Genomic DNA, 26,841 nt, shown 5'->3' on the forward strand with positions numbered 1-26,841 from the left:
GCTGGGAGCACGTCCTATATCCCTGGAGTAAACACTGTATCTCTAATGTTAGAACAACAGGTTGTTAAGATTTAAGCAAAATTGTTCAGTTACACTTGGTAATTGATTCTTTTGGGAGATGATCTAGAGAGGCAGAGTAGACAGGTCAGGGGGAAAGAAGAAGGAAGCTGATGAGGGCACCCGCTCAGGGGTTACCCTGCAGGCAACTGAGGCAGGACTTCATTTGTAGTCTACGGTGGGGCTGCTTGGAGCATGCTTCAGAGAAGCTGGGCTGATGAACAAGGAGGCTGCTAGGTTTACCCACTCATACCTTCCAAGGCTTGATACTTCCAGGAACCCATAGCTTGAGGCCCAGCTTGCTTTAGACACCACCATAGGTGAAGAGATCCAGGAAGCCCCCACCTGGGAGGAACCTTTCTGAAGGTAGCCTTGGGAGAGGGAGATGAGTTAGGAGCTTGCAGCCCATGCATAGCCCTCAGCCACACTTTCCATAGTCGGCCGACAAACCCTCGATGCCCCTCCCATTAGAGGATGCCCCTCCCATTAGAGCCAAGACTCCATCCTGGGCACTGGAGCCTCAGAAGTGAGAAAAAGCAGTATTGCAAAGACCATGTAATAAACGGGGCATTTACCATTACCTCAGCCACATAGCAGACAGCCCTGGAGTCTGATGACAGGTAACAAGCATTGTCTCTGTACTCAGCACACTGTGGCCAGGCTGGGCTCTCCTAGGCTCCTCTGGGACTGCTTGGATTTGACTCATTTTTTTGGTCAAATCCATGTCTGCTCCACATGACTCTCATTTTAAGAGCAGTGGGTACCCAGGGCTGTTGCAATGAAGAATGGCAGGTGCTCAAGCGATCAAGGTAAAACACACAAATGACTTTGCAACTCTGCTTTCTTCATGGAGAAGTTATCACTGGTCGAAATGAGCCCCATCCAGTGGCAATGGATGCTCTATGGCTTCCCTGAGAGGACTGACCAATCTGGAAGTGGCAGATATGATGCTATTACAGAGAAAATGAAGAGTCAGAGGCTACAATCCTACTTTCTAGAGTAGAGACTAGGAGCAAGATGGGCTCTGGGCCCAGGGAGTGTGACTGATTCTCAAAAATGGAGGTGAGGCAACTGAATGTGGTGGTGCACACTCTTAATCCTAGCATAAAGGAGGCAGAAACTAGCCTGGCCTACATACCAAAACCCAGGCCAGCCAGGGCTACATAGTAAGAACCTGTCTTATAAAACAAACAAAATGTGGGGATGGGAAAATCCTGCTTTCTGACTATTGTCACCATCGCAGAGATTAGAGAATACTTGTGACACCATTAGGACACAGAGGACAAGACACAATCATGGGCCTCCTGACTGAGTGTGAATCCTGATGGCCATTCTCTGAGCCTCCATCATCCCCACTGGATGGGGCAGACATGGAACAGCGTCACTCTGCCAGTCTCCTGCCACCACTGCAGTCTTGGGCCAGTCCTTTAACATCTCCATGCATCACACACATAGAGCAGGATCTAACTTAACTACCTTGACTCACTCCAGCTGGCTCATCAGTGTGGTGCCTGACCTGCAGTAGAGCACTCAGCGTACAGTGATGTGTGCATACACAGCTGTGTGAGGCTGGCACGTTTTATTAGCCATGTACATCTCATCTTTCAAAAAAAACCTCACTAAGGTATGTTTTGCACATTGTAAAATTCACAAACTTTGAGTATAGAAGTTAGTGAATATTAGTAATTTTTCCCAGTAGCACCAACCCTTAGTTTAGATGACTTCAACATCCTTAAGATTTCTGAGACCTTTTTACTATTGATCCCTTTTCTCACCTTCAGCCTCAGGTGACCAATTAGGGGCCCAATTGGGAGCAGTTAGCCATGTAATATGCTGTCTCAATATCTATATCTTTTGTGGAAACTTCTTACAAATCCAATAGTATATCAGCCAGCACTCTTTACTTAGCATGGCACTGTTACAGCTCAGCCATCAAGCAATGGGAATCTTGGGTCCTCTTCATGGCTAAGTAATATTCCATTGTATGGCTATATCATCATATTTTGTCTATCCATTCATAATGATGGCTATTTCCAGGTTTAGGAATTATAAACAATGCTGTTTATAATCATCACAGGAACCTTTGTATAAAAAATGCTTTCTTTCATCTTGGGTGAAGACGCCCAAGGAGTGGCTGAATCATATGGTAGTTTTTTGTTAAACTTTTCTAAAAAATTATTTTGTCTATTATTGTTGTTGTTGTTGCTAGAAGTAGTAATAGTAATGTATATATATATATGAGAGAGAGAGAGAGAGAGAGAGAGAGAGAGAGAGGAAGAGAGAGAATAATGTATGCCTGAGAGAGCATGGTTGAGTACATGCCACATACTTGTGGAGGTCAAAAGACAATTCTAGGGAGTTGGTGTTCTCCTTCGATTTCAGGTTCCAGGATTTGAACTCAGGACATCGGGCTTGTAAAGCAGGTACATTTACTTTCTGAGTCATAACTCTCAGCCCTGTGTTGAACTTTTGGAGAAACTGCTTTCCAGAGTGGCTTGCACTAGTTTACTGTCTTCCGCAGTGTCTGAGGTTCCTGCCTCCCCTTGTCCCAACACCCACTCTTCCCTGAAGTGCTGTCTCATCTCAGGTTTGTTTGTGTCAGCGACTAATGACTAGATGACAAACCTCTCACATACCTATCAAGAGTCTCTTACTTAGAGATGAGGAAAGAGCCAATAGTGTGCTATCATGAAGGCTACAGGAAGGGAAAACATCTCAGGGATGAACATTGAGGTGCCTAGATGGAGGGATCCAATTAGGGACAGTTAGCCATGTATAGCCATGGGTGTGAGGCTGGCTTAACACAGCACTGTCTGAGCTCAGTCAAGGCTGTGAGACCCACCTCTCAGGCCACTGTAGGAACCAGGGGCTCATTCCACGGTCTCCAGAAGGCCACCTGACCCTGGTTAGAATGATCCCATCCCTACATATATGTGCCACATGCAATGTAGTAATCAAGAGCTCTGGCTTAGCTAGACATCACACCAATCAGTCACTGGGACCCAAGGGCAAGAGGGAGATCAGTTCCTACCTGCAAAAACCCCCTATAGCCCAGGGAATCAGCCCTTGTAGGCCAGAGCTATGACAGTATATTTAGAGGACTTGGATGTAGTTTGGTAGAACTCTTAGCTGGGATGGCTAAAGCTCTAAGTTCAATTCCCAACATTTTGAAAACAAGCAACCAAACAGCAAGTAGATGCTGGTTACAAAGGACTTGGAGTGCAAGGCAGCATGGAGGATCCTTGTGTATTGGGCAGAGCCCTAAGTGGTTTCTGATGGTCTCAGCAGCCTTGTGACCTAAATCCAGCAGAAGATATTGACATTGTCCCACTGGACTCACGGCTATTCTCTAGTCACAAGCCCAAACACTCTGACCCTGCCCAGAAATACCTATGGTTAGAGCTTCCAGAACCTTCCCCACTGAACCTTTTTTCCCACCGACTGAGCTGTGCTACCAGAATCAGTGAAGTCTGTAGCCAAACAGTGCTGGCTGTGTTGTATGAATTGTTGTAATTACATCATTTAGCTAGATAAAACACAAAGAAATGAACCCTGTATAACAAAAGGAATGTGTTGAGAAGAACTAAATCGAGTGCTTTGGAAAATTTGCAATAAGGACGGATTGCTAAAAATAAATCTGTTCGCTTGGGTTCGGGAGAGATTTGGGGTGGGAGGGAAGGATAACTTTTCAGGATTCCAAATTCCAATTGTTGCAACATATTCTTGTATGCAGCTCACAGGAGGAAGGATTGCCACACTGTGTGGAGCAGTCTACACACACAGACAGAGCCAGACCCTAGCCAAAACCCTTTAGCCTACAGTGATGGCTTTGGCCTACGCACTGGCTGAACGTTAGAATAAGCATTCTGGGCGCCTGTAAGTCTGGTCCTTTTTGTTGTTGTTTGTTTCTTCATTTGTATTTAAAGACTAGGCTGGCCCTGAATTCACAGAGATCTGCCTGCCTCTGCCAGTGCTGGGATTAAAGGCATGCACTGCCAATGCCTGGCTCCTTTCCCTGAGCCCTTCCTTACTACTCTTGATTCCCTAGGCAAGTGCCCGGAACCTGTCAGGCAGCTGATGGGCTGGCTCTGCTGGGTTACTACGATGAATGTGAATGATGGCAAGCTGTGTGTTGAGTACATGATAGTGAGTCTGGGCGGGGAAAATGTGTGTGAGGTCGTGTTCAGAAGCCTCCCTGGTCTCTCTGGCAGGGCTCCATCTCCACAGCTCTTTGCAGATAGATCTAAATAATCCCTGGGCATTACCACAGAGATCTGTACTCTGAGGAAGAGGCTGAACATGGCCATGAGACCCCTCTCAGCACCGACCTTGCTCACCCTTCGACTTCTAAAGGCCCTGGTGATCCCAGGCCCTGCTCTTCAGCCCCCCAGAGGCTGTCCACACAGGCCCCACCCATCTCTCCCCTTGTCCTGGGGCAATGGTGCACCAATAGGCCAGAAAGGACCTGGAGTTGAGTGAAGCAGGGTAAAGCCCTGACTGAAGCCACCTGGCCTTACACTGTCATCAGGCACCTGGGATCCATGTCTGCTCTAAGGCTCCATCTACTCACCTGGGAGGTGGGAATGGCAGCATCCACATTGAGAAATGCAGGAAAAGCTCCCCTGGGGCCGTACCACTTGTTCTGACCTTTAGCTCTGTGTATGTTTGGATATGAGACAAAACTATTCTAGTCTGTGTACCCTGCCCCAATGAGAAAATAGTGCCCATTTCATAGGAATACTGGAGGAGCTAAGTATGTGAAGTAGTTACAACATAGCTCACAAGCAGCATCGGTACTGTGTGGAGTAGTTATTACATTTATTGTCATTTTCTTGTTTGAATTCTCAAGGTTTGCATTAGGCACAGGGTTCACCAGACTCCTCCAAGCCTGGGGAGAAGGTGGCATAGGTACAGTCTATCAGCAGATGGGCTAGAGGGTCCTCACTCCCACTTTCCAGATGGGGTAACTGAGAGCTCCCAGGGGTCACTCCTACCAAGAGGCTAAGGTCCCAGAACGTCTAAATCAGAGGGACCTTGAGGGCTGGGCCACTCCAGGGATGGGTCTATCTCTCCAAGGCCACAGTGGCTGTTCAGCACGGACCTCTGGGAACGCATGATCTTGAGTTGCTCAAAAAGAAAGGTGGATAGTGCCTGAGGAAGGACACCTGAGGTTGGCCTCCAGCCTTTACAGGCATGTGCATGCATACTTGCACATGCGCGCAGAGACGGCCATGATCAGTCAGAGAGCTCTCCTGCTCTGCTCTTCCTTTGTTTTTGTTGCTGTTTTGGAGCCAGAGTCTCCCTATGAAGCCGTGGTAGAACTCCCTATGTAGACTGGGCTGGCCTTGAGTTCATAGAGATCTGCCTGCCTCTGACCCCTGGATGCTGGGATTAAGGGTGTGTGCCTCCACACCTAGCTAGTCTACTTTTTCAAATCTAGAAACAATGTAGATATTTTCTGTGTGTATATTTAATTTTGGGTTCAATAGTGTGATTTTATACTTATCATCTTTCAACTCATAGTTCTTTCCTAAGGTGGTGCTAACAAAGAATCCTAAATTGAACAGCTTCAACTCCAGCGCTGAGTTCTTTCACAGTTCAGGAGGTTAGAGGTCAGTTGCTAAGGCCAGTGGTGAGCGGGGTCAGCCTCCCTCTGAGACTCAAGGCAGAATCCTTCCCAGTCTCTTCTACCGTCCAGCAGCTATCAGAAATCAAATCTCTGCCTTTGGTGCTGTGTGGCATTTCCTCTGTCCATGTCTGTGTCCAGATAGCCTGCTTCTTATAAGGACAGCAGCCATAATGACCAGCTAGCTCCTCTCCTCATGGCCTCTCACCTGAAAGGAGACAATTTCCAAATACAGCCACATCTACAGATACCTATAGTTAGAACTTCAACGTATGAAATAGTGTGTGTGTGTGTGTGGGTGTGTGTGTGTGTGTAGTGCATGGACATGCATGTGTGGATATACACTCTCATGTGCACCCTCTCAGAGGATAGAGCATGTTGTCAAGCACCGTTCTCTGTTATTCTCACTGCCTCGAGGCAGGTCTCACACTAACAGGAAGCTTGCCATTTCAGCCAGCCTGGCCAATGAGCTCTTAGGCTCTGCCACCTCCACCCTCTGATGCTGGGGTTATATAGGTTTGTGCAGCCGTGCCTGGCTTTTCTGTTGGTGCTGAGGATTTGAACTCAGATCCTCATGCTTTCCAAGCAGGCGCTCTTACCAACCCCAGCACACAACCCTTTTAAAATTCAAAATTAAGAGCCAGGTAAGTCAGCCAGTGAGATAGCGCTGTGATTAAGACTGACGGTTATACAATCTTGATAACCTGAGTTCCAGCCCCAGAACCTGTGTAAAGGTAAAGAAGAGAACCAATTCCTGGCCTCTGAGATCTTGGCAGCTGACAGTTAACCTGTCCTCTGATCCCCACACATTAGCCAAGGCACATGTGTACCCCCCCCCACACACACACACTGAATTTTAAAAGAAAATAAGAGTTTGTGTCGGTGGCACACACCTCTAATCCCAATACTTGAGAGGTAGAGGCAGGAGGACTAGAAGTTCAAGACCAGCCTCGGCTACCTAGTGAATTAGAAGCCAGTTGGGCTACATAAGACTCTGTCTCATTAAAACCAAAAAACAAAACAAACAAAAGCCCTAAGTGTGGTGGTGCATGCCTCTGATCCCAGCACTCGGAGGGCAGAAGGGATTGGCTCTCCATGATCTCCAGACCACCTTAGACACTTGTGTGAAGATCAGAAGACACTCCATGAAGTTAGTTCTTGTCATACATCACGTGTATGATGTAACACAGGAACTGATTTAGTTCCTGCAGGGAAAGCTGCTTGTCAAAATGTTGTTTTTCAACAGTCCATCCCCCACCCAAAGGCTTTTTTTTTTAGGCATAAAATGATTGTTTTCCAGGTTACTCTCAAATTCCTGAACTTAGGAGATTCTTCTGCCTCTGTCTTCCGAGTGCTGGAATGGCCCCTAGAGATACGTAATGCTGCATCATCTCCCATGGGCACCCTGGGTAACCTGGTCTACATTCTAGTGGTTCATATGCACACTAACAGTGTGCCAGGCCCGGTTCATCAACCAGGCTGTGTGTGGAGCCAGTCTATTTCCCAGATCAAACTCCATCCCTGCTATATCTTAAATTGCTCCTAACCAATTTTTTTGTTTTGTTTTTTGTTTTTGTTTGTTTGTTTGTTTGTTTGTTTGTTTGTTTTTTGAAACAGGGTTTCTCTGTGTAGCTGTGGCTGTCCTGGAACTCACTTTGTAGACCAGGCTGGCCTCGAACTCAGAAATCTGCCTGCTTCTGCCTCCCAAGTGCTGGGATTAAAGGCGTGCACCACCACCGCCTGGCGCTTCTAACCAATTTTAAAATCAGGTTAGCAGATTTAATAAGCAACATCATTGGAAGTGAACTGTATTGATTTTATGAGTATGTGGCTAAGGATGGTCTTGAATTTGTGATCCTTCTGCCTCAACTCCCAAAGTTCTGTGATTTCAGGTGCGCCACCATGTCTGGTTTTATTCGGTGTTAAGTATTGAACCCAGGATCTTATGCATGGAGCTATCAACTGAGCTACATCCCCAGCCCTGCCCTTATTGCTTTCTCGAATACGTTTGTGTGTGTGCGTGTGTGTGTCTGTGTCTGTATCTGTGTGTTTTGTGATGTATATGTGTATATCTGTAAGTATCTGTGCTTGTGCTTCTATGTGTGTGTGAGTGTATATGTTTGCATGGTGTGTGAGTGTGTGTGGTGTACGTGTGTACAGTGTGTGTATGTGTTTTTATGTCAGTGTGTATCTATGTGTGTATGTGAGTGTGTGAGTGTATATCTATGTGATATATATGTGTTTGTGTTTCTCTGTGTCTGTGGTGTGTATTTTTATATCTATATGTGCCTATGTATGCATGTGAATGTGTATATGTGTGTGTTTATCATTTGTATTTACATTTTCTCCACAGCATGAGCACACAGTTTTGGTCAGTCACTACTAAGCTCTGACAGTTTTCACATCCCATCTTATTTTAGTAGGGTGACATTTTCTCATCAGTCACTGCTGGGAAACAAGCATGCTGTGGATTTTCTATGTTGATCTCATAGCCCCACTTCCAGAGGATTTCCTCACTCCCCAGTCACCAGGAGGAGCTTTGAATGTGGTCATTTGCAGGGTCTCAGGGAAAGATGCAATGAAGGCTAGATATGTAGAATATGGGCTAGGCAGCTGGCAGACCAGTCTGGGTTCAAATATACTCATATGCCATGTACTAGCTGGGGAAGTTACTCAACCTAAGATAGTGCTCATGCCCAGTCTACCCTGCACTGCTGCAAGAGTCTCAGGAGGAGATGACTCAAGTCGAGCCCCCTATGTAGTGTCTGCTGCCATGTAAGTGCTCCCCTGGTGCCGCACTGGGCATAAAACTGGGCATGGTGTAATCTTGAGATAAAGGCAGGAGGTTTAGACATTCAAGGTCATCCTAGGCTAGATAGTAAGCTCAAGGCCATCTAGAGATACAAGAGACTTTATCTCAACACAAAATTAAACACACAGGACATGAACAAACCCGAACTACCATCTCTGTTGTTGTTACTACAAGCCACATGGCTCCCAGCCAGCAAGCTGTGGTTGTTGACTGTTCATTTGAACACATGGTAGGGGCATCTGCATATGCCTGTGACATTGCCCTCTGTTCCCGTGACCTGAATGTTCTGAGGATTCCATGGTCCCTGAGATGGACCACACCAAACATACTTTCCAAACTGCTCATACAGCTTCTTGCCCCTGGTGGGGAAACAGTCAAATGGACAGGTAGGAACCTAATAATGTTTATGTCATGAGTCACTCCCTTACACTCAAGTCACCTGTGTACACAGGGCCCAGTTCAGTGCCTAGAGACCACAGTGGGTGGTTAAGAGGAGGGCGGGAAGGCAGGAGATGAAATCAGGGCTTCTGACCTCCATGGGAAAGGGACCAGAAGTGCCCTGGAGAAGGCATTTTAGAGCTCATGCACATTTAGTCACATTGATTTTTACAAATGTGCAACCAAAGTAGTAAGTGCCTGCTCTTTCTAAACATATACATGACCCAGCAATTCAAAGTTGAATATAAGCCCAAGGTATGAATGCATGAAACCACCATAAGACCTGATATGCACTGTCACTGAAGCCTTGTTCAAAGTGATCTTATGGTTTGAATGACAATGGCCCCTGTAGGTTCATATATTTGTTTTGTTTTTCAGTTGATTGGCTGTTTGGGAAGGATTAAGAAGTATGGCCCTGTTGAAGGAGGTGTGTCACTAGGGTGGCCTTTGAGGTTTTAGAAGTCCACGTCAGACCCAGTCTCACTCTCTATAACTGCTGCTGTGTATCAGGATTATAAATTCTTAGCTACTGCTCCAGCACCATGCCTATCCACCATGCTCCTTGTCATGGTGACCATGAATTAACCCTCTAAAATTGAAAGCAAGCCAACATATAGACCTTTCTTTTCTAAGTTGCCTTGGTCATGGTGTCTCTTCACAGCAATAAAAAAGTAACTAACACAGGTCCCGAACTGGAAGCAACTTAAACACCGACAGGAAAAGACTAGATAAAAGACTTGCAGTGGGCTTCTATACTGAAGTACTATATAGCAGCGAAAGGGAAATGATCTACCACAGTAGCAAGAGCATCCATGCAAGGGGCCCCACCATTCCTGTTCACTTAGGAGCACTCACTGTGTAATTCCACAGATACAAAGTTCAAGAACAGGTGTGCTGGAACCACCTGTAATCTCAGTTTGGGAAGTGTAGAGGCAGGATTATGAACCTACAGTCTCAGGTATTTGTGTGTGTGTCCACTTGTTTGCACCACTAGAAAGAAAAAAAAAGATATATATGGTTGGGAGGAAGCTAGATAGCCACCTACGGAGAAATAGCCAAATCCCAGCCTCACACCTTACACCAAAACAAACTCTGGAATAAAGACAATGAGAATTTGCTTTTAAAGCCATTCCTGTGGTGAAGTCTTATTTTATTTGTTTTTTTTTTTTTTTTTTTTTTTTTTTTTTCCAGACAGGTTTTCTCTGTGTGGCTCTGATTGCCATGAAACTCACTCTGTAGACCAGGCTGGCCTCGAACTCTAGTGATCCTCCTGCCTCTGCCTTCTGAATGCTAAGATTAAAAGCTTGCACCACCGCTGTCAGCTTTCTTTTTTCTTTTTTTCCTGAAGTCCTTTGGAAAATGAATTTCAAACAAAACTCTGAATCTGTAAATGGAAAGATGGATACGTTTAGCCACATAAAATTATTTTTATTTCCACAAGAGAAAATGATATAAACAAAGTCAAAAGGCACATACATTACAGACATATCATATGTTATTGACAAAAGGCTGCTATCTCTGTTATTTTAAGAGCTCCTACGTATTACGAAGGGGGGGGATGACAACCTAATTAAAAAGATAGGCAGAGGAGATAGACAAACAGTTCCCAGGAAAGGAAACGTAAATGATTCTTAGTCAGATGAAAACATGGTCAACCTCCCTTGTAGCAGGAGAGAAGAGATTACAGCTCTGAGATACCATTTTCTATCTAACAGATTGACAAAGATCAGAAAGTTTGATAACACGCTGTGTTGGCACGGGTGTGGGAGAGAAGCATTTCCATTCATTGTAAGTGGGAGGGAACACTGGGGCACCCTCCCTGAGGAGAGATTTGGCAATATCTGAGTAAATTAAAAATCTGCATACCCTTTAACCCACAATTTTCATCTCTAGGAATCCACCATGCAAATATCCCCACACATGTACAGTTCGCTGTCCTAATGCAGATCATTTGCCACAGCTCTGCTTATGCTAACAGTCTGGAAGCAGGCTGGTTTTTCACCCACAGGGAGCAAGTGAAGGGAGCATATTCAACTGTCTATTCAGTAGAATAATATACACTGGTTTAAAAGAACAGAGGAGTTTTTAATTTCCTATATGGAAAAATCTCTATGGCAAAGCTCAGAGTTGTGCACACGGAACAAAAGCCCTGTGTGAAGGGTGTCTGTGGAAAGATCTTGATAAGGAACTGATAGGGAAAGCTCTGGGTATCTGCATAGACTATGTGTATAGGGTAGTCATGAGGGAAGTAGGGGAATATAACTTTAAAAATGCAAAGTGAGTGTACAGGTGTGTGGGGGTGGCGCGGAGATGGGGGAGTTGAGGGGTGGGGTAGGGGCCGAGGTGGGGAGGGTTGAGTTGTCTCAGCAGATAAAGGTGCTTGCCATTTTAGCCCCCACCTGATGGGAGGTAGGAACGGACTCTGGAAAGTTGTCCTCTGACCACCATGTGCACGCAGATGGGGTCTCTCTCTCTCTCTCTCTCACACACACACACACACACACACACACACACACACACACACACACAAATGTAGTTCTAAAAATTAAGAAAACACAGGGTAAACTGTTTTTCAGCTGAGATGTGTGAGTCTAATTCCAGCTCCCCTGGGTCTTTTGGAGAAATTACTTCAACTTCAAGGTCACCATCTATAAAATGGGAATAATAATATGCCCTTGATTCAAAGATACCTTGGAGAAGGGGTTGGAAAGAGGCAAAAGTTTAAAAACTGGGAACTCTAGGAAGGGCATGTGGGGGTTCATGGTCTATAATGACTTTTCTATGATTTTGAGAAGTTTTCTAAACAAAACACGTTTTTTTTTTGTTGTTGTTTTTTTGTTTTCTTTGTGGGTTTCTTTTTTATTGCTGCTCTGGTCTTCACCATCAGATACCAATCTGCTCCCCAACCCCCATGCCCCACTAAGAAGGGGCGCAGAGCAGGTGAGCTGGTGGCTGGCCATCTGGCCATCTCTCTAGGACATGCTCTTCATTGCGGGCAGGTGAAGAGGTTTTCCTTGCAGGACAGGACAGTGGAATCGCAAGATGAAGGTGGAGTCCCCCAAGTGGGTGTGGGGAAGGGGACCTTGCTCTCCCTCCTGAGTGCTGGTGGCTTGTGTCTGGGCACGCAGGATACCCCTGCACTGGCTGAGATCCGATCAGATAGGGCGCCTCCCCCGCGCTGGCAGCCCTGGGAGGCGGCGGGGAGTTTACGTAAGCCGCTTGTTGATGGAAAAACAACGCACTGCCTCGGTGGTGGGCGGTTCCTGGCTTGCTTTGAGGAAGCCCCAGGGGGTACTCAGCAGGCCACAGCACACACACCCCTTCGCCTCTCCGCCCTCCCCCCCACCCGCCCCATCTCTGGGTTCGGCCGGTGGAGGAGTAGGGGCTACATCCAGGCTGCAAGAGGAGCTCTCGGGGTTCATCTAAATCCAGGCCACCCTACAGGTGTCATCTGATATTTCACCCTGGACCTAGGTGCCCGACCCAGTTATCCTGCTGCAAGCCCAGCCCTGCTTGGGGCAGCGGGGGTGCGAGCTGTGGGAATCCGGAGTGAGCCAAGAGGAAAGTGGGGGGCCGTCATAGCTACACCTGGAGCCTCCTTTCCTGGTTCTAGAAGCCAAGGAGAGCCAGGCCAGGCCTGCAGTTTTGCAGGGGCACTTCTCAGTTCCCTCCTGGCTTTGGCAGAAGGCGTGTGAGCGGACCAGAGTTCCGGTCCAGCTCAGCTAGCTGCATAGCCTTGTGGGCTCCGACCCAAAGTTCTTTATCTGGAAAACCAGGTTGACTGTTACTTGTACTAAACAAGTTTTCAGAATTACATGAGACATTCTGAGGATTAAAAGAGATGACTACAAAGCCCTTAAATCACACCCAACTGTCTAGCACACTAGCACGCGTCACTGTAGATATAGACTGTGTGTGTGTAGGGGTGTGTGTCACACCTGCCCCTTCCACTCCAACTCAGACATTTGCTTTTCAGGTGGCTCCTCTCAAATCTCTGCCCTGGCTCGGGTGGGTGTCCAGTGTCCTTCATTCACAAGTCTACATTAGTTCCCTCTGCGCCCTGAGTACCTAGAAGTGAATAAATTTCCGAGACTGTACTCTAGGGGGCGCAAGCCAGGAAGGGGGGAGAGCAACTTATGGGTAATGTTAAATACCCTTCTTAAGGATCTGGACAGAATCAAATAAGTGATTCATGGGGAAACCCTTTCTTGACTCAGAGGGTTGTACCAACCAGTTAGGAACTGCCCAGTCAATGCTACAAACAGGAACCATTTGAGACCAAACTTTGTATCAGGCTAGAGTCAAGGCTCAGCTTGGGCAGTCCTTTTTAAGAGACTGTTTCAAATAGATCAGTCTGTTTCTTCATCATCAAGTGAAGATAACAAGACCTACCATCTAGGTGGCCACGAGGCACCAAGGAGATCCCCAAATAGGAGCTACTGTTATTTTCTCTTTTTTTTTTAATTTTAAAGATTTTTAAAATTTGATATGTGTGGGTGTTTTTGCCTGCTTGTATGTGTACCACGTGTGTGCAGTGTCCAGGGGCCCGGGATTGGGCTTTGGATCTTCTGGACCTGGAGTTATAGACGGTTATTCATCTATGTGTGGGTACTGGGAACTGAACCTTAAACTCTAGAAAAATAATAGCCTGTACTTTTAACTGCTGAACCATCTCTCCAGCCTTTCTACTCCTTCCCGCATTTTGAGACAGGGTCTTACTATGTAACCCTGGCTTGGCCTGGAATTCACAATGTAGACCAGGCTGGCCTCAGAGTACCACCTGCCTTTGCCTCCTACGTGCTGGGATTAGAGCCATGAGCCACCACACCTGGCTTGATATATATATATATATATATATATATATATATATATATATATATATATATATATTTAAAGCAGAGGAAACTGAGGCAAAGCAATGTTAAGCAACTTGCCCAAATGTCAATGAGCTGGGAAGCCAGCTGTCCGAGACCCTAACATTAGGTCTCCTAGCCTTCCAGAGCCCGTATACAGCGCCCAGCAGGGGCTCAAAGTCAGGCCTCAGCAAACAGTAGCCGTGAACATGCTCCTATTAGTACATTCTGCTGGTATCATCCTGATCTCAATTACTCATCTATCCCTTCTCAGAACAGGACAAGCTGGAGCACTTTGGGTCTGGGTGAGCGCCAGCCAAGAGCTGGCGCCGGAGCCCCAAATTCAGGCAGGAGCTGTGCTTCCTCATCCCACCCATGAAGAGTCATCTGAAGGCTGGTGTGGGCAAGTGAGTCCACTACCCAGACTGGTCCCTTGCTGAGCAGGAATGTCACACGCCTCTCTGCAGCCTGATGATGGACATTCCCTCACCTTCCCAAGAAGAGCAGGGCCAGGAGAGGGAGGCAGGGCAGACACTGGGCCTTTTGTGTACTTCTCTCTGCAGAGCCCAGCCCTGAAACCTGTCCCCACCCCTTCTCCAGACTGGGCAGAGGGTGCCCAGGGCCCTCCTGGGTGAGGAAAGAATTCAGGCTGAGACCTGGAGGCTGAGCAGGGCTCTGCTCGGTGACCTCTGCCCAAGGGTCCTTAAACTGGACCCTGTAAACCTTGATTTCTCATCTTTCAAAGGAAACTTGAAGTGCTAAACATGGAAGGTGGGGGGACGAAGAGGGTGATCCTCAGGCAGGACAGGGGATCAGCTAGCCGTATGCTGTGTGGAAGGTGATAAGGGTGGTCACCCCTCCTTGACGTCAATACACTAACCCCCACCCAGTATGCCATGAACAGGTAGTGTCCCGTGGCCCATACAGACCTTAGTAGCCAGCCGGAATCAACACCGACTTGACAGATGAGCCCAGATTCAGGAACACACTGGACCCAAACACATGCAAACACTCTCGCACTTTGGTGTGCTTTATCACAAACATGCTCCTAGATGTGGAAACACATACCCGACACACACACATCAAATGTATATGCCTATGTATCTCTGCAAATGCAAGCAGCCCTGCACACTAAGCAGCACACACACACACACACACACACACACACACACACACACACACACTGCTCAGCAGGGAGACTACTAATAGCAGAGTTGAGTCCCACAGGCCAAGGATAGTAACTTGCAGCTCTCCATCCCTCCCATTTTTGGGGTGTCCCTCACACTGGGGTCCAGAAAAGCTCTGCCCAAAGGCTTGGAGAAGGGGTCTAAAAGTTAGGCAGACGTGGAAATCTGTGTGCCAGTCCAGACGCCCTGGGCTTGGCACTCTCTCAGCTCTCCACTTCACCTATTGCAGAAGTTGGTACACTCAGGCACTTAACCATGATCCATGATCACTCTAGCTTTGCTGATGACAGCACCCTCAGCCTGGAAAGGGTCTCCTGTTTCTGATGTCTCTGGGGGATTTCACCCTGAGACCTTCCTTAGGCTACCAAGGCAGAGGAGAAACTAGAGACTCGGGGCAATGCCGAGGTGCACCGCCAGGGGGCGCTCTCTGCCCGGCTGCGACGCTCCCAGGCAGGACCCCAGGTCCCACCTCCTATGCCTGCGGCTCTTATCTCCCTGGGGAGCTGACCTGTCTGTTGGCAGTCGCCCCCGCAGGATGTCTGCGCTCCTCACTCCCGCCGGATCCCACCTCTGCTCCGGCTTCCGCCCCCTCCCCAGTCCCTAGGGCCTTGCCTCCTGGGATAGCTCCAAGACAGGCAGCCACCCTCTCTGCCGGAACAGCCCCAAAGCCCCACCCTGCCCTCTAACCCCCAACCCCCAGGCTCTGTCTGAGAACCACCAAGGCCATGCCCCTGCGGGATTGCCTCCCACACCTCTCTCTCGGTGAAGCAAAGACACATAAAGGAGTACTAGCTGACAGATGGCAAACAAAACAGCCTTTGCTCCAAGGCAAGAGCCTGTCCAGGCTACAGGCTCTCCACAAAATGCTGTGGCTGTGAGTTACACTCTACAGGGGCCACAAACTATGAAGCAGGTGTTATTACCTGACACCAACCCATTACAGATTCTAGAAGCTCAGAGAGGTGGGTGTTTGTCCGGAATCTGCAGTAGATTCTGGTTCCAATGCTGTATGTAAGGACTGCTCTCTGACACTGGATGCCCCAGCTTTAGGACATGTCTATTAAGGATCTGTCTGCCATGTGCCAGGCACTGTACTGGGTACAAAGAAGAAGGATGTGGAATTTTGAACCTTTCAGCAGCTGGAAGGAGAGTTGAGTTACATCTGTGGGCTTGCCCTCACATGCCAATTAGATGCTCCTGGCTGCGCTATGCTGGCCACACAGGGCTGGCTGGTGGACATCGGCTGATCTGAAGTGGAGTCAAGTCAAAAAACAGTCACTGTGTTCAGAGGCAATGAGATATGCTAAGCAGGGAAGTTTGGGTGTGTGTGTGTGCATATTTAGGCTGGAGTTTGGAGAACAGGACCCCAGGGCAGAGCCCACCCAGTGTGCAACAGTCTGGCACACCTGGCTGGCTTCATGCCCAGAGACTGGTGCAGGTCCCAAGTCGTGCATCAGATATATGGACAGGGACTGACTGTCGAAGAGCCACCAATGCCAGCCTATGACCACCTCACTCAGGAGGGGTAGGAGGCACAGAAGAGTGCCTCCCACATCTGCTTGGGAGTCTCTGGGGTGGGGGTGGGGTGGAATGGACCTATACTTGATGTCTTAAAGGTATTGAAACTTCAAGTCCCAAGTCTGTGGACCCTGTTCCCTTTTGCCTGCTCTTCCCAAGTTTTCTCCCACTGGATGGAGGGTCCTATGACCCCATCTGCCCAGGCATGATCCTACTCCCTGTCTCCCACCTCCTCTTACAGCTAGATAATTTCCTCTTACTGAGCAAGCCATAAGGAGCAAGCCAGTAAGCAGCACCCCTCCATGGCCTCTGCATCAGCTCCTGCCTCCAGGTTCCAGCCCTGCTTGAGTTCCTACCCTGACTTCCTTCAGTGCTAGAGTATGTCGTGTAAACCAAATAAACCTTTCCTACCCAACTTGCTTTTTTTTTTTTTTTTGGTTAAGGTGTTTCATCACAGCAATAGTAACCCTAACTAGGACTTCGACTGGACTCTGAAATCCCCCTTTGACTCCACCCTCCCAACCTCCCCTGACCTGACTCAGTATTCACACCTTCTTGGTACTCTTAAAATAATGGCCCAAGCATGCTGCCACATTTCCTGCCTCACCTCCCACCATCTTGGCCTTCCATATGAAAACTCCAGACACGCAGTGCCTTGAACTCTCTGGATCTCGGGGCCTTTGCACACGCAGTTGCTCCTTTCTTCTACTTGCAGAGTCACTTTCACTCTTTTATCCAGTTTGTGAGTGGGTCTTTCCACCAAGACGTTATCCCTTGTCTGGCCTGTGTGCTGCCATGGTTACCCATGGGCATCAGCACAGACATTGTTCAATAGATGCTTTGGGAGCCCTTTGAGCCAAGTTTGCTTTGCAGATGTAAAAAGACTCCTTCCTTGGGGTCTGTGAGATATCTTTGGCTAGGCTTCTCCACAGGAAGTGATGAAGGGCCGGTTAGAACACATATTTGTTGTTTTCTTGTTTCCAGGGCTGGATTTGAACTTGCTATGGAGGGTGACCTTTAGCTCCAGATCCTCTTGGCTCTTCCTCATGAATTCTGTGCTTACAGGCATCCACCCATGTCTAGGGATTGAACCCAGGGCTTGGTACATGCTAGGCCAGTGCTCTACCAATTGAGCTGCATTCCCACTCTGACCATTTGGGAAATCTGCAAGAGTGGCAGGAGAGCTTGAACCCTTCCTGTGTAGCTATGTCCATGCCGGTGTCTCTGCACCCTCCTGCAGACCCCAGCCACCTTAAACATTGCAGTCTGCTGCCTGATCTTGCAACTCAAAAAGTCCTCCATTCCTCCTGAGAAGGTGGCCTCTTACAGCTCTCCACTTTCTCAGAAACCCATCTCCTGCTCCTCCTGTAATCCTCCACTTCTGCAAGATGCCAGAAGGGGTTTGAACTGCCCATGTGCTGCATCATGGTAGCTGGTATGGTGGGGGTTGGATTCATCTGATCTGTGAATATCCCATGGAGCCTATGCTGGGTGGGTGATACTGCTCAGCCGGTCAGGTCGACCCTTGCTGGTCAGGTGGACTGGCTGTTGCTTCATTTGTCTCCCAGATAGCCCAGGAGCCCAAAGGAGACACTGTAAGTCAGATCTTCTCTGTCTGGGTCCACACTCACTGGGACAAGGGAAGAATGAAGAGAGATGGAAGAAAACTTCTGAAGGCCTGCTTGCCCCTAGAATGGCCTGATAGCACAGGGAGGCCCTTGATGGGCCCTCAGCTGATAAGGGAGCCTAGAGATGCTCAGTTATACCTGAAGACCACATCAGGGACTCCAGCAAGAAACCAGGAAGGTCAGGACCTATTGACAGAACCCAGCATTTTAGTCCAGAAGCGTAGGCTTTGAAGCTGGACTACTCCCCCAGGGAACTGCCCTAGCTTCCTGTGTTTTCCCTGCTTGACTTGCTCTCCATCCCAACAGTCACCAGAACTTCCCAACATGCCTCAGGGAGGTACCACCCATGAGTGAGCAACCCACCGTTCAAGGTCTTCATAATCCATCTGCTGTCCACTCTGAGCTGGACTCCCATCTCCACTGTGACCTCTCTAGGACTTAGACAACCTTCAATAGAGAAGGTTCATATTCCCTCACAGAGAAATTCTTTAGAAATATTGCCACTACAGTTGAAGGAACTAAGGCCAGAGTAGCTAAGTGCCTCATCATGGCCCTCAAGGCTAAGAAGATTGCAGAAGAGCTTGCCCAGGACCTCCGTACTCTGTGGACAGGGAGTAGCAGAGTGGGATAGGCTTGTGATGGAGAGAGACTGCTTGTGCTATGCCTCTGTGTAGATCTCAGGACAAGGGGGAACCCCATTTTCACCAAGTGTGTGATCAGCAGCCAGAGTGCCACCTGCTTTTCCTGTCTCTTCCTTGCTCTGACATAGGTTCCACTTCCTTATTCTCTAGGTATCTCTTCAACCGCCCTAAGAGACTCATGTCTCCTGGTTCATTCCTCAGAATGGCCTCCTTCAGCCTCTGAGCCTGTGCTAGGATCTCCCTCCATTTCCAAGTCTGCCTTTCTCTGTCCCAATCTTTTTGTCTCCCTGTCTTTTTCTGTCACTCCTACTCTATCTCTTCAGTGCGGTGTCATTTCTCTGCCTACTGCCCATGTGTGTGTCTCTTCCCTGCCTTCTGCCCAGCATCTCTGTCTCTATATATGTCTGTCATTGTCTTTCTGTCCTAGTATCCCTGCTGGTCACCCTCCCCACCTCTTTGGTTCTGGATCTTGAGAGAGGAACTCCTCCCACACCTCACTCCAGGGTCCCCCATCTCTGGCCCAGTAGCAGACCTGACTTCTAAACCTGCTCCTGTAGCAGGGCGGGGGACCCCGGGGCACCATTCCCAGGCCCTCTCCATCTGGGTGGCAGTGCTGACAGATGAGATAGTAATCAGGCTCAGCTCTGCCCAGGCCTGAGCAAGGGGCACCACAGGGCTATGCGGGGGTGTCTGGGTACTGCTCACATTCACGTGTGTGCACGTCTGAGGCTGAGTGCACGTCCCCCCCATGTGGGGTGGTCTGATGTCTGGCTGAGTCTACACGGGAGCGTCTGGGCCTGTTTATGTCTGTCTACAGGCATCTGGCCTGAGTCTTCATGAGGTGCTGTCTGGGTAGAAACATCTTAGCTGGTGGGTCTGTCCCTCTAGGTCCCCTGACAATGTGCTTGGGTATGTATGTGTTTCTGGGGTTGATTGGAGTCCTTGTGTTTGTGTGGCCATCCATTAGCCAGGCCCTCGGTTGCCATCCTCATGTGGTCCTAGTAGAGAATGCACAGGTAAAAAAAAAAGGTGATGTCCCTTGCTGCTCTCCTCTCTTGCTTGCGTGTGTAACTATGACTGCAGCGTCTGCTTAAGTCTGAAGCTTGGGATCTGGGACTGGTTATGGGACCTCAAGCAAGTGAACTAATCTTACTAAGGCTCCTTTGTTGATCAAAACCAGATTAAAATTAATCTCAAGGGTTGGAGAGATGACTCAGTACTTAAGAGCACTGGCTGTTCTTCTAGGGGACTAGGGTTCAATTCTCAGCACCCACAGGGCAGCTCACAGCCATCTATAACCATAGTCCCAGGGGATCTAACACCTCTTCTGACCTTTGTGAACATCAAGCATGCACGTGTTGCATAGACATAAATGCAGGCAAACTACACATGCACATGCTTTAGATATTTTTAATAATTAAAAAAAAAAACCTCGTGTGAGTTGTGGGAATCAGTGCTACCAGGGTGCTTCCCTAGCAGGTCGGGGAGGGACCAGGAGAGACTCGGGGTGTAATAACATCCCATGTTTTGGCTTAGGTGGCAGCATCATGGGTGTGTTCACATGGAAATCATTAATCAATCTCTTTTGTTCAGGTACGTACATGTTACATTTCTAGAAGCCTCCCCAAACTTTACCAGGCTCCTATTTGCTGAATCTTAAATGATGGTAATGATAGTGATATGTGTGCATTTGGTTTCTTAAAAGTATGTCCAAACAGTTCAGGCTGGGCTTCTAGCACTCAGCCCAGGCCTGCCTCATTGCCTCCTCCCTCCACTCCTATGATGGCCGAAGGAGGAGAGAGAGAGACCCCAGACCTGCTCAGTCTGCCCTAGCCACCATGTCCCTCTGGGTCTTCCAATCTATGGGTTACTGCGGGCATCCAGAGAGTCAGCAAGAGGAATGAGCCTTAGAAGCACTCATCTGGCCCACCTGCAGGTATTCTGAAGTTCCAGGTAAGAAGTGCCTGGATACACAGTATCAACTCCGCTCTCCTTCTCCTCCTCTTCCATCAGCCACATTCAATAAAAGACACTGAGCAGCCACACACACCACACCTTGAATATCCTTTCTTTGTCCTCACCCCGTAATTGTATCTTACAGCAGAAGAAACCAAAAGGAAAGGGGCAGAATAGCCTTCCTGGCTCTGTGGTCCAGATTCAGGTTTGCTTGATCTGGCTCCAAAGCTCAGTCCTTTTGGTTGTCTCCTCTCTGGATTCTTAGTAGAGAAACTAAATTCACTTGCTTTCTTTTCCTCCTGAAGAAATTTTGTAAAGATGTTATTTTTTTTCTTTATTAGATTTAGCTTGAGTTTTGTGTGCATCTGAACCATGTATGTGCTTGGTGCTGGTCTGAGGTCAGGAGAAGGCATCAGATCCTCTGGAACTGGAGTTATGGATGGCTGTGATCCACCACGTGGGTGCTGGGAATCAAATCCAGGTCCTCTTGCAAGAGCAACATACACTCTAAACCACGGATCCATCTCTCAATACCCTTCACTATTTTTAAGATATGCGTGTGTGCATGTGCATGCATGCATATGTGTGTGTGTGTAAATGTTCACGTGAGTCTAGGTTCCTAGGAAGGGCAGAAGCATTGGATTTCCTGGAACTGGAGTTACAGGTGTTTGTACGCTACATGATGTAGACGCTGGGAATTGAACTCAGATTTTCAAGAGGCCTCTCACAGCACAGAGTGTATTCTCAGCCCTGCCAGGGCCAGAAGAGATAGGTGTGAGGGCCTCTGACCTCCACATATCAAACATGCGCACCAGAATGAACAAATGCATGCATGAATGAACAAAAGGCAGCTAACACACACACCTGGATGCCTTTGGATTGCCATCAACCATCCCTAACCCTGACACAGAGAAATGGCCTCAAGAACATTTGGTAGGCAGGGAAATACCCTGGGATTGGTCTCTGAGCTTCAGAAAACACTCATCCCCATACACTAGATAGTACCAGCACTGAGTCTTTTCCATAAGTGATTTTATTACTGGTTAGGTTTTACAAATTCTGATATCCGAACAGACTTCCACCTTAAAATTCTAAAACAAGAAAGCGACCGTTGGAGGGGATTTGATTTTTTTTCCTTATTTTTTTTTCCTTTTTCTTTTTAGGACTATTCAAAGTAACAAACATTTTTTGTTTTTTTGTTTTTTCCTTTTTTACATTTTGCTCTGGTCATAAATATACAGAGAGAAAAAGAGGGAGAGGAAAAAAAACGAACAATTCATCCAAAGTATGAAGATAAAACAGTATTCCTAAGGCACGTGGCAGTCTTTGAAAATACGGAAGCTCTCAGCCAACTTAAATTATTTGTTGTTTTCCTCGCTCAGTCCACAAAACTGTACAGGGACACAAATGTTGTGTTGCAGATATATCTCCCAAGTAATTCCTCAGCACACACCGCTGCGTTAGCCCGACGCACAATTCTTTTTTCCCTCTGTTTCCAGGCGAGATCCTAAAACGTGGTTAGTTAGTTGCTCAAACCTCTATTTTTAAAATACACTTGGAATTCAACTAAAGATAATTTCTTTTTTAAAGAAATCGTGGGGGCTCGGGGAGAAGGGGGTGGCGAGTCATTAGAAAAGGTTGGTAAGAGTCGTTTGTGAAGGGCTGTGGGGCTCGTGGCCCTCCAGGTTGCCAGGCACAGAAGTTAAGACTGACGTCACAGTCGGCAGGGTGGGGCTAGTCAAGTCTGTGAGGGTTGTAGGCGTGCTGGAGGGGCTGAGCGAGGCGTTGGACAGCTCCGAGGCGGGCCCTGACGGCGTCCCTGTCTGCAGCGTGGCATCTGACGTCTTGTCCACGCCCGTGTTTTCCTGCCGTAAAAGGTTGCGCCTGAACTTGGCCCGGGCATTCTGAAACCAGACCTGTGTGGAAAGACAGGGGAGGACTGGTTACAGGAAGGCGGAGACCGACAGGGGAAAGCTGCAGCTCCTTGATGCTCAACTCAGTTCAACCTGGCCTTAGCAGGAGGTCTAGAGAGCCCATGCCACATTTTCTCTTCACAGAAGTAAAATAAAGTTTTAGTTTCTCTGGTGGCTATGACCGGGTTGCCTTCCTACCAGGACACTTGCCGTGGTACTGAGTCTGAGACCTTGAAAATTACACTACATTGTGGCCAATGTAGAAAGAACAGCACGTAAGAGACTTGAAGATTTAGCAAGAAAGAAAGAAAGAAAGAAAGAAAGAAAGAAAGAAAGAAAGAAAGAAAGAAAGAAAGAAAGAAAGAAAGAAAGATTGAGATCATAGTGAGAAAAACCTTTTGGATGTGTTGGATTAAACAATAAATATTAAAATTCATTTTATCGGTTCCCTTGTGCTTTTTTTCATTGTAACCACTAAAACTGTTAAAATATGTGACTTTTGTCACATCTGTCATTGAAAACAAAAACCAGACAAATTTGGGCCACAGACAATTGAAAGCTTGGGATGGACAGTATGTCCTACAAGATCACATGAGTACAATTTTTCTTCTCTTAATGTTTGATGGTGAGTGTCCATAAATACTAGAATGTCATGAAGAACATGAGAATGAATGAATCAGTTATGAATAAGAAGGCAGTGGTCAGAAGCCCACTTCTTGCTCTCAGCCGGAGAAGCACTGAAGTGCAGAGAATACCAGAGAGACAGTCTGAAGGATTACTTTTTCTGGGGCACATCACACACATGCACACTGAGATACATCACACTCATAGCTACACCCACATGCACACCCACATGCACACCCACACATCCCCGTTCATATCAGTAAAGATGTGCACAAAACTCATCCCCATTCCCCCGAGCCCTCTCTCCACAGCAGAGACTTTGTGGTACGAAGAAGCCCATGCAGTGCTAAAGAAAATCCAGGGCACTATTGGGGACTGGGTAGTTATTCCTCCCAAAGGAAAAAAGTCCAAAAGGCAAGGCCCCTCCACTTCCTTCTGCGTAAGAGAGCCCCTGGCCAGACGCTTCCCCATAAAACAGAGTGCCTTGGGGATTCTGAAGACTCCAGGCTGTCCAGCTGCGTGTTTCCAGATGTGTCTACATCTGCCTGTCTTCCCAGTGTCTCTGGCAGGGCTGGGATGGGCCAGCTCTTGACTTCACCCTCCCCTCAGGACCACCCCAGCTGCAAGAAGCCTATGGCCTCAAGCCCCCCTTCAGATGTCCTGACACAATTTGGGCTCAATTAGCAGCTCAGTCTGGCAGGAAGGAAAGAGATGTTCCCCATGAAGTAGGGAACAAAGCTCACTCCCTAGAACACTGATCCCCTCAAGGAGAAAGCACATTTCTCCAGCTCTGTGCCTAAAGGAAGCTTATCAGTCCTTTGCCAGGCTAATAGATGAGTGTGAAGCTTCAAAGACCACCCTCAGCACTGCCCATCTAGGACAGTCAGGTCCTTCCAGGCTGTCTCTAGAGTCTGCAGTGGGAGACCCTGTTCATCTGGCCTAGCGGGTAGCTGGGAATGGATGCAGACAGGCCTAAGGAGGAGGACATGACTTCCTCAGTCTGATGAAGGTCACCAGAGCCTGCCTGCTGCTCCTCAGCCTCTGTGCTGGCCAGTGCATGTGGGCGGGAGCTGGAGTGGAGGAGCCCTTTGGGTCCCGGGAGTGGGTTCACTGTTCATCCTCAGGGGCCCCAGGACCTTAGGAAGGCTGGAAGCCCTAAGCTGCCGCCTGTTAGCTATTTCCCAGGCGTTGCCCCAACAGCTCATGTGTAAACAATGACACCATCTTCACAGCTGCGGTTCTCGCTTTATAGGATCCCAGGCACTAGGAATCTGCTCAGTGGAAATCTAAAGTCAACTCTAAACCTGGCTATTCGGTATAGCCCCTCCGTGTGAGGCTTTACCAAAATCATAAGCATTTCAAAAAGTCCCCTCCCTAAAGAATATTGGGGGCAGGGACTCTGTGCAACCCTAGGGATATGACCGAGAAGGTAAAAATTAAATGTTGGTAATATCCATGATGCCACAGCTGAGGGTCACACTCTAGAAATGGTGCCATGCTAACATGTGACTTGTGTCAGGTACCTTGCCACCCTGTACCATCCCTGGTTAACGCCCGTGGTGAGTTGGTTACATGGTTTCTATTATTAGCTCCATTTTATAGATTTAAAAGTTACATGCTCATGATCATACAGAGGCTATGCTGATTGAAAGCAGGACTGTTTGCCATAGAAATGCTCATGCTCTCCCAACCACGCGGCCCTGAGTAGGTCAGCAAGTAAACAGGTGAATGAATGGAAGAGCAAATGATCAAAGCAGTTTGGGCAGTAGAAAGTGCACGGAAACGTATCTTCTAGGCCTGCCTCTGCCGCTGACCAGCCAAGTGAACTTTGGCCAGTCCCTTTCCTCTGAGCCTGTTTCCTATTTGTACAAAAAAGAAGGCTGGAGCCCAGTCTCTGTGGCTTTTTGGGGTTCACATGGGCTGGGATCCCAGGGCAACTGTGATTAGCATACAAATGATCTGTTCTATCTACCCATCCTCCTAAAGCCAGAGCCCTGGCTGGTCAGCTGCCCCAAGCTCCACTCTACATGCAGAGTTCCAGGGTTATACTTTTGGGACAGTGGAGACAAGTGCAGACATAGAATCATCAGGACACAGCTAACACCGGGCCAGTGACTTAGCCTGGCACAACATGGATCATGCTAAGTCCCGGGGGGAGTGAAGATACACCATCATGGTGTGGCCCTTGTCTGGGCTCCAACAGTCAGAGGAGCTGTTTTTTTAGGCTGGCTAACCTCTTTTCTTGATCACTTTCATTGAGAAGGCTGGGAGAGACAGGCATGATGGCACATGCCTGCAACCCCAGCACTCGGAAGACAAAAGCAAGGAGATGGCAAGATCATTGAGTTCTAGGCCAGCTTGGCTGACAAAAACAAGGCCTGCTGGAACCCCCAACAAATCTCCCGGAACACTAAAGAAGCCACCCAAAAGGCGACCACCCCTCGTACTCAAAGATGCTGACTGTGACATTTCTTAGCACTTCGATGGTTATGCCCAATGTCAACCAGATAGGCTATGGAAGCATGACCCCCCGCAGCTCAACCAAGTCCTGGGGGGGAATGTCTTGCAACAAAAGAGAAGGGATGAAAAATTACAGCACCCTCGGAAAGAGGATTGCCATGAGTTTGAGGCCAGCCTGAGGTACAGGAAGAGAAATGACGCTCCTCCCCCAGATCTGGGAATCTAGATCAGTGTACGGAGTACTTGACTAGCACATACTAAATCCTGAGCTGGATCTCCAGCACAGCATAAACCCAACAGGGTAGCACATGTCCAGATAAGTGGAGGAAAAAGGACCAGGACTTCAAGGTCACCCCAGGCTACCTACCATGCTCAAGGTCATTCTGAACTACAACGTGTCTCAAAAAAACAGAAAACCCTGCTTTAGAAATAAATACCAACAACTCAATCACAGCCTCTGGTGTTACAATTCATGAAGAAGGTATTAATGGTGGTCATGTTATCACTCCATAGTTAAGCCAGGCTCTGGCCCAGCAGACCTCTAAGCGTTCGGTCCTGTAATAATCCTGTGGTGTAGGCCTACATATTAGTGCCAGAGCCAGAGGTAGGCAGAACTGACACGTGGATCCTTTAAGCCCCTTCCTTGCCCCTGCCTACTTAGCTTCAAACTTAGAAATCACTGGGCCTGTGTTCTCAACAGTGATAATTCTCCATATTTGTCTTAAGGATCTGAATAACCGTTCTATTATTTTGTGATCTAAAAAAAAGGGGGGGGGTTACTCAGAGTTTGGAGAGACATGTCAGCAGGTAGGAACACGGACTGCTCCAGTTCCAGAGGCTCTGGTATCCTTATACAGACATCCATGCAGGCAAAACATCAATACATGTAAAAATAAATCTTTTTTAATACGTTTTTTTTTTTCCCCAAAGAACTAAAAATAGTGAGCACTGGGTAGAACACAAGAGCTCTTAGTTTCAGCTCCAGGTCTGTCGCTGAATTGCTGTGACACGTTGGGAAGTCTCTCCACCTCTCTGGGCTGATGTTCCGTCTCCTGCACAGCTCCGTGGAAGAACACTTGCTTAGTGTGTGCAAGGTCCTGGCTTGGATCCCCGTGACCATAAGAAACG

At 47.9% G+C, this 26,841-nt stretch overlaps 1 protein-coding gene across 6 annotated transcripts in view; it reads right to left on the reverse strand.

Annotated features, from left to right (window-relative positions):
- Window positions 1-21,737: 21,737 nt before the first annotated feature.
- Lhx2 (LIM homeobox 2) overlaps window positions 21,738-26,841 on the reverse strand; it is a 30,410-nt gene continuing 25,306 nt past the window's right edge. For all 6 annotated transcript variants that reach the window (XM_085834959.1, XM_021154348.2, XM_085834957.1 and 3 more), the window contains exon 5: window positions 21,738-22,632. In XM_085834959.1, coding sequence (XP_085691085.1) covers window positions 22,345-22,632 — 288 coding nt within the window. In that variant the 3' untranslated portion in view covers window positions 21,738-22,344. The remainder of the gene's footprint in view (window positions 22,633-26,841) is intronic.

Source organism: Mus caroli, unplaced genomic scaffold, assembly GCF_978045245.1.
Source record: "Mus caroli unplaced genomic scaffold, Mus_caroli_1 scaffold_2, whole genome shotgun sequence".
NCBI classification, from domain to species: Eukaryota; Metazoa; Chordata; class Mammalia; order Rodentia; family Muridae; genus Mus; species Mus caroli.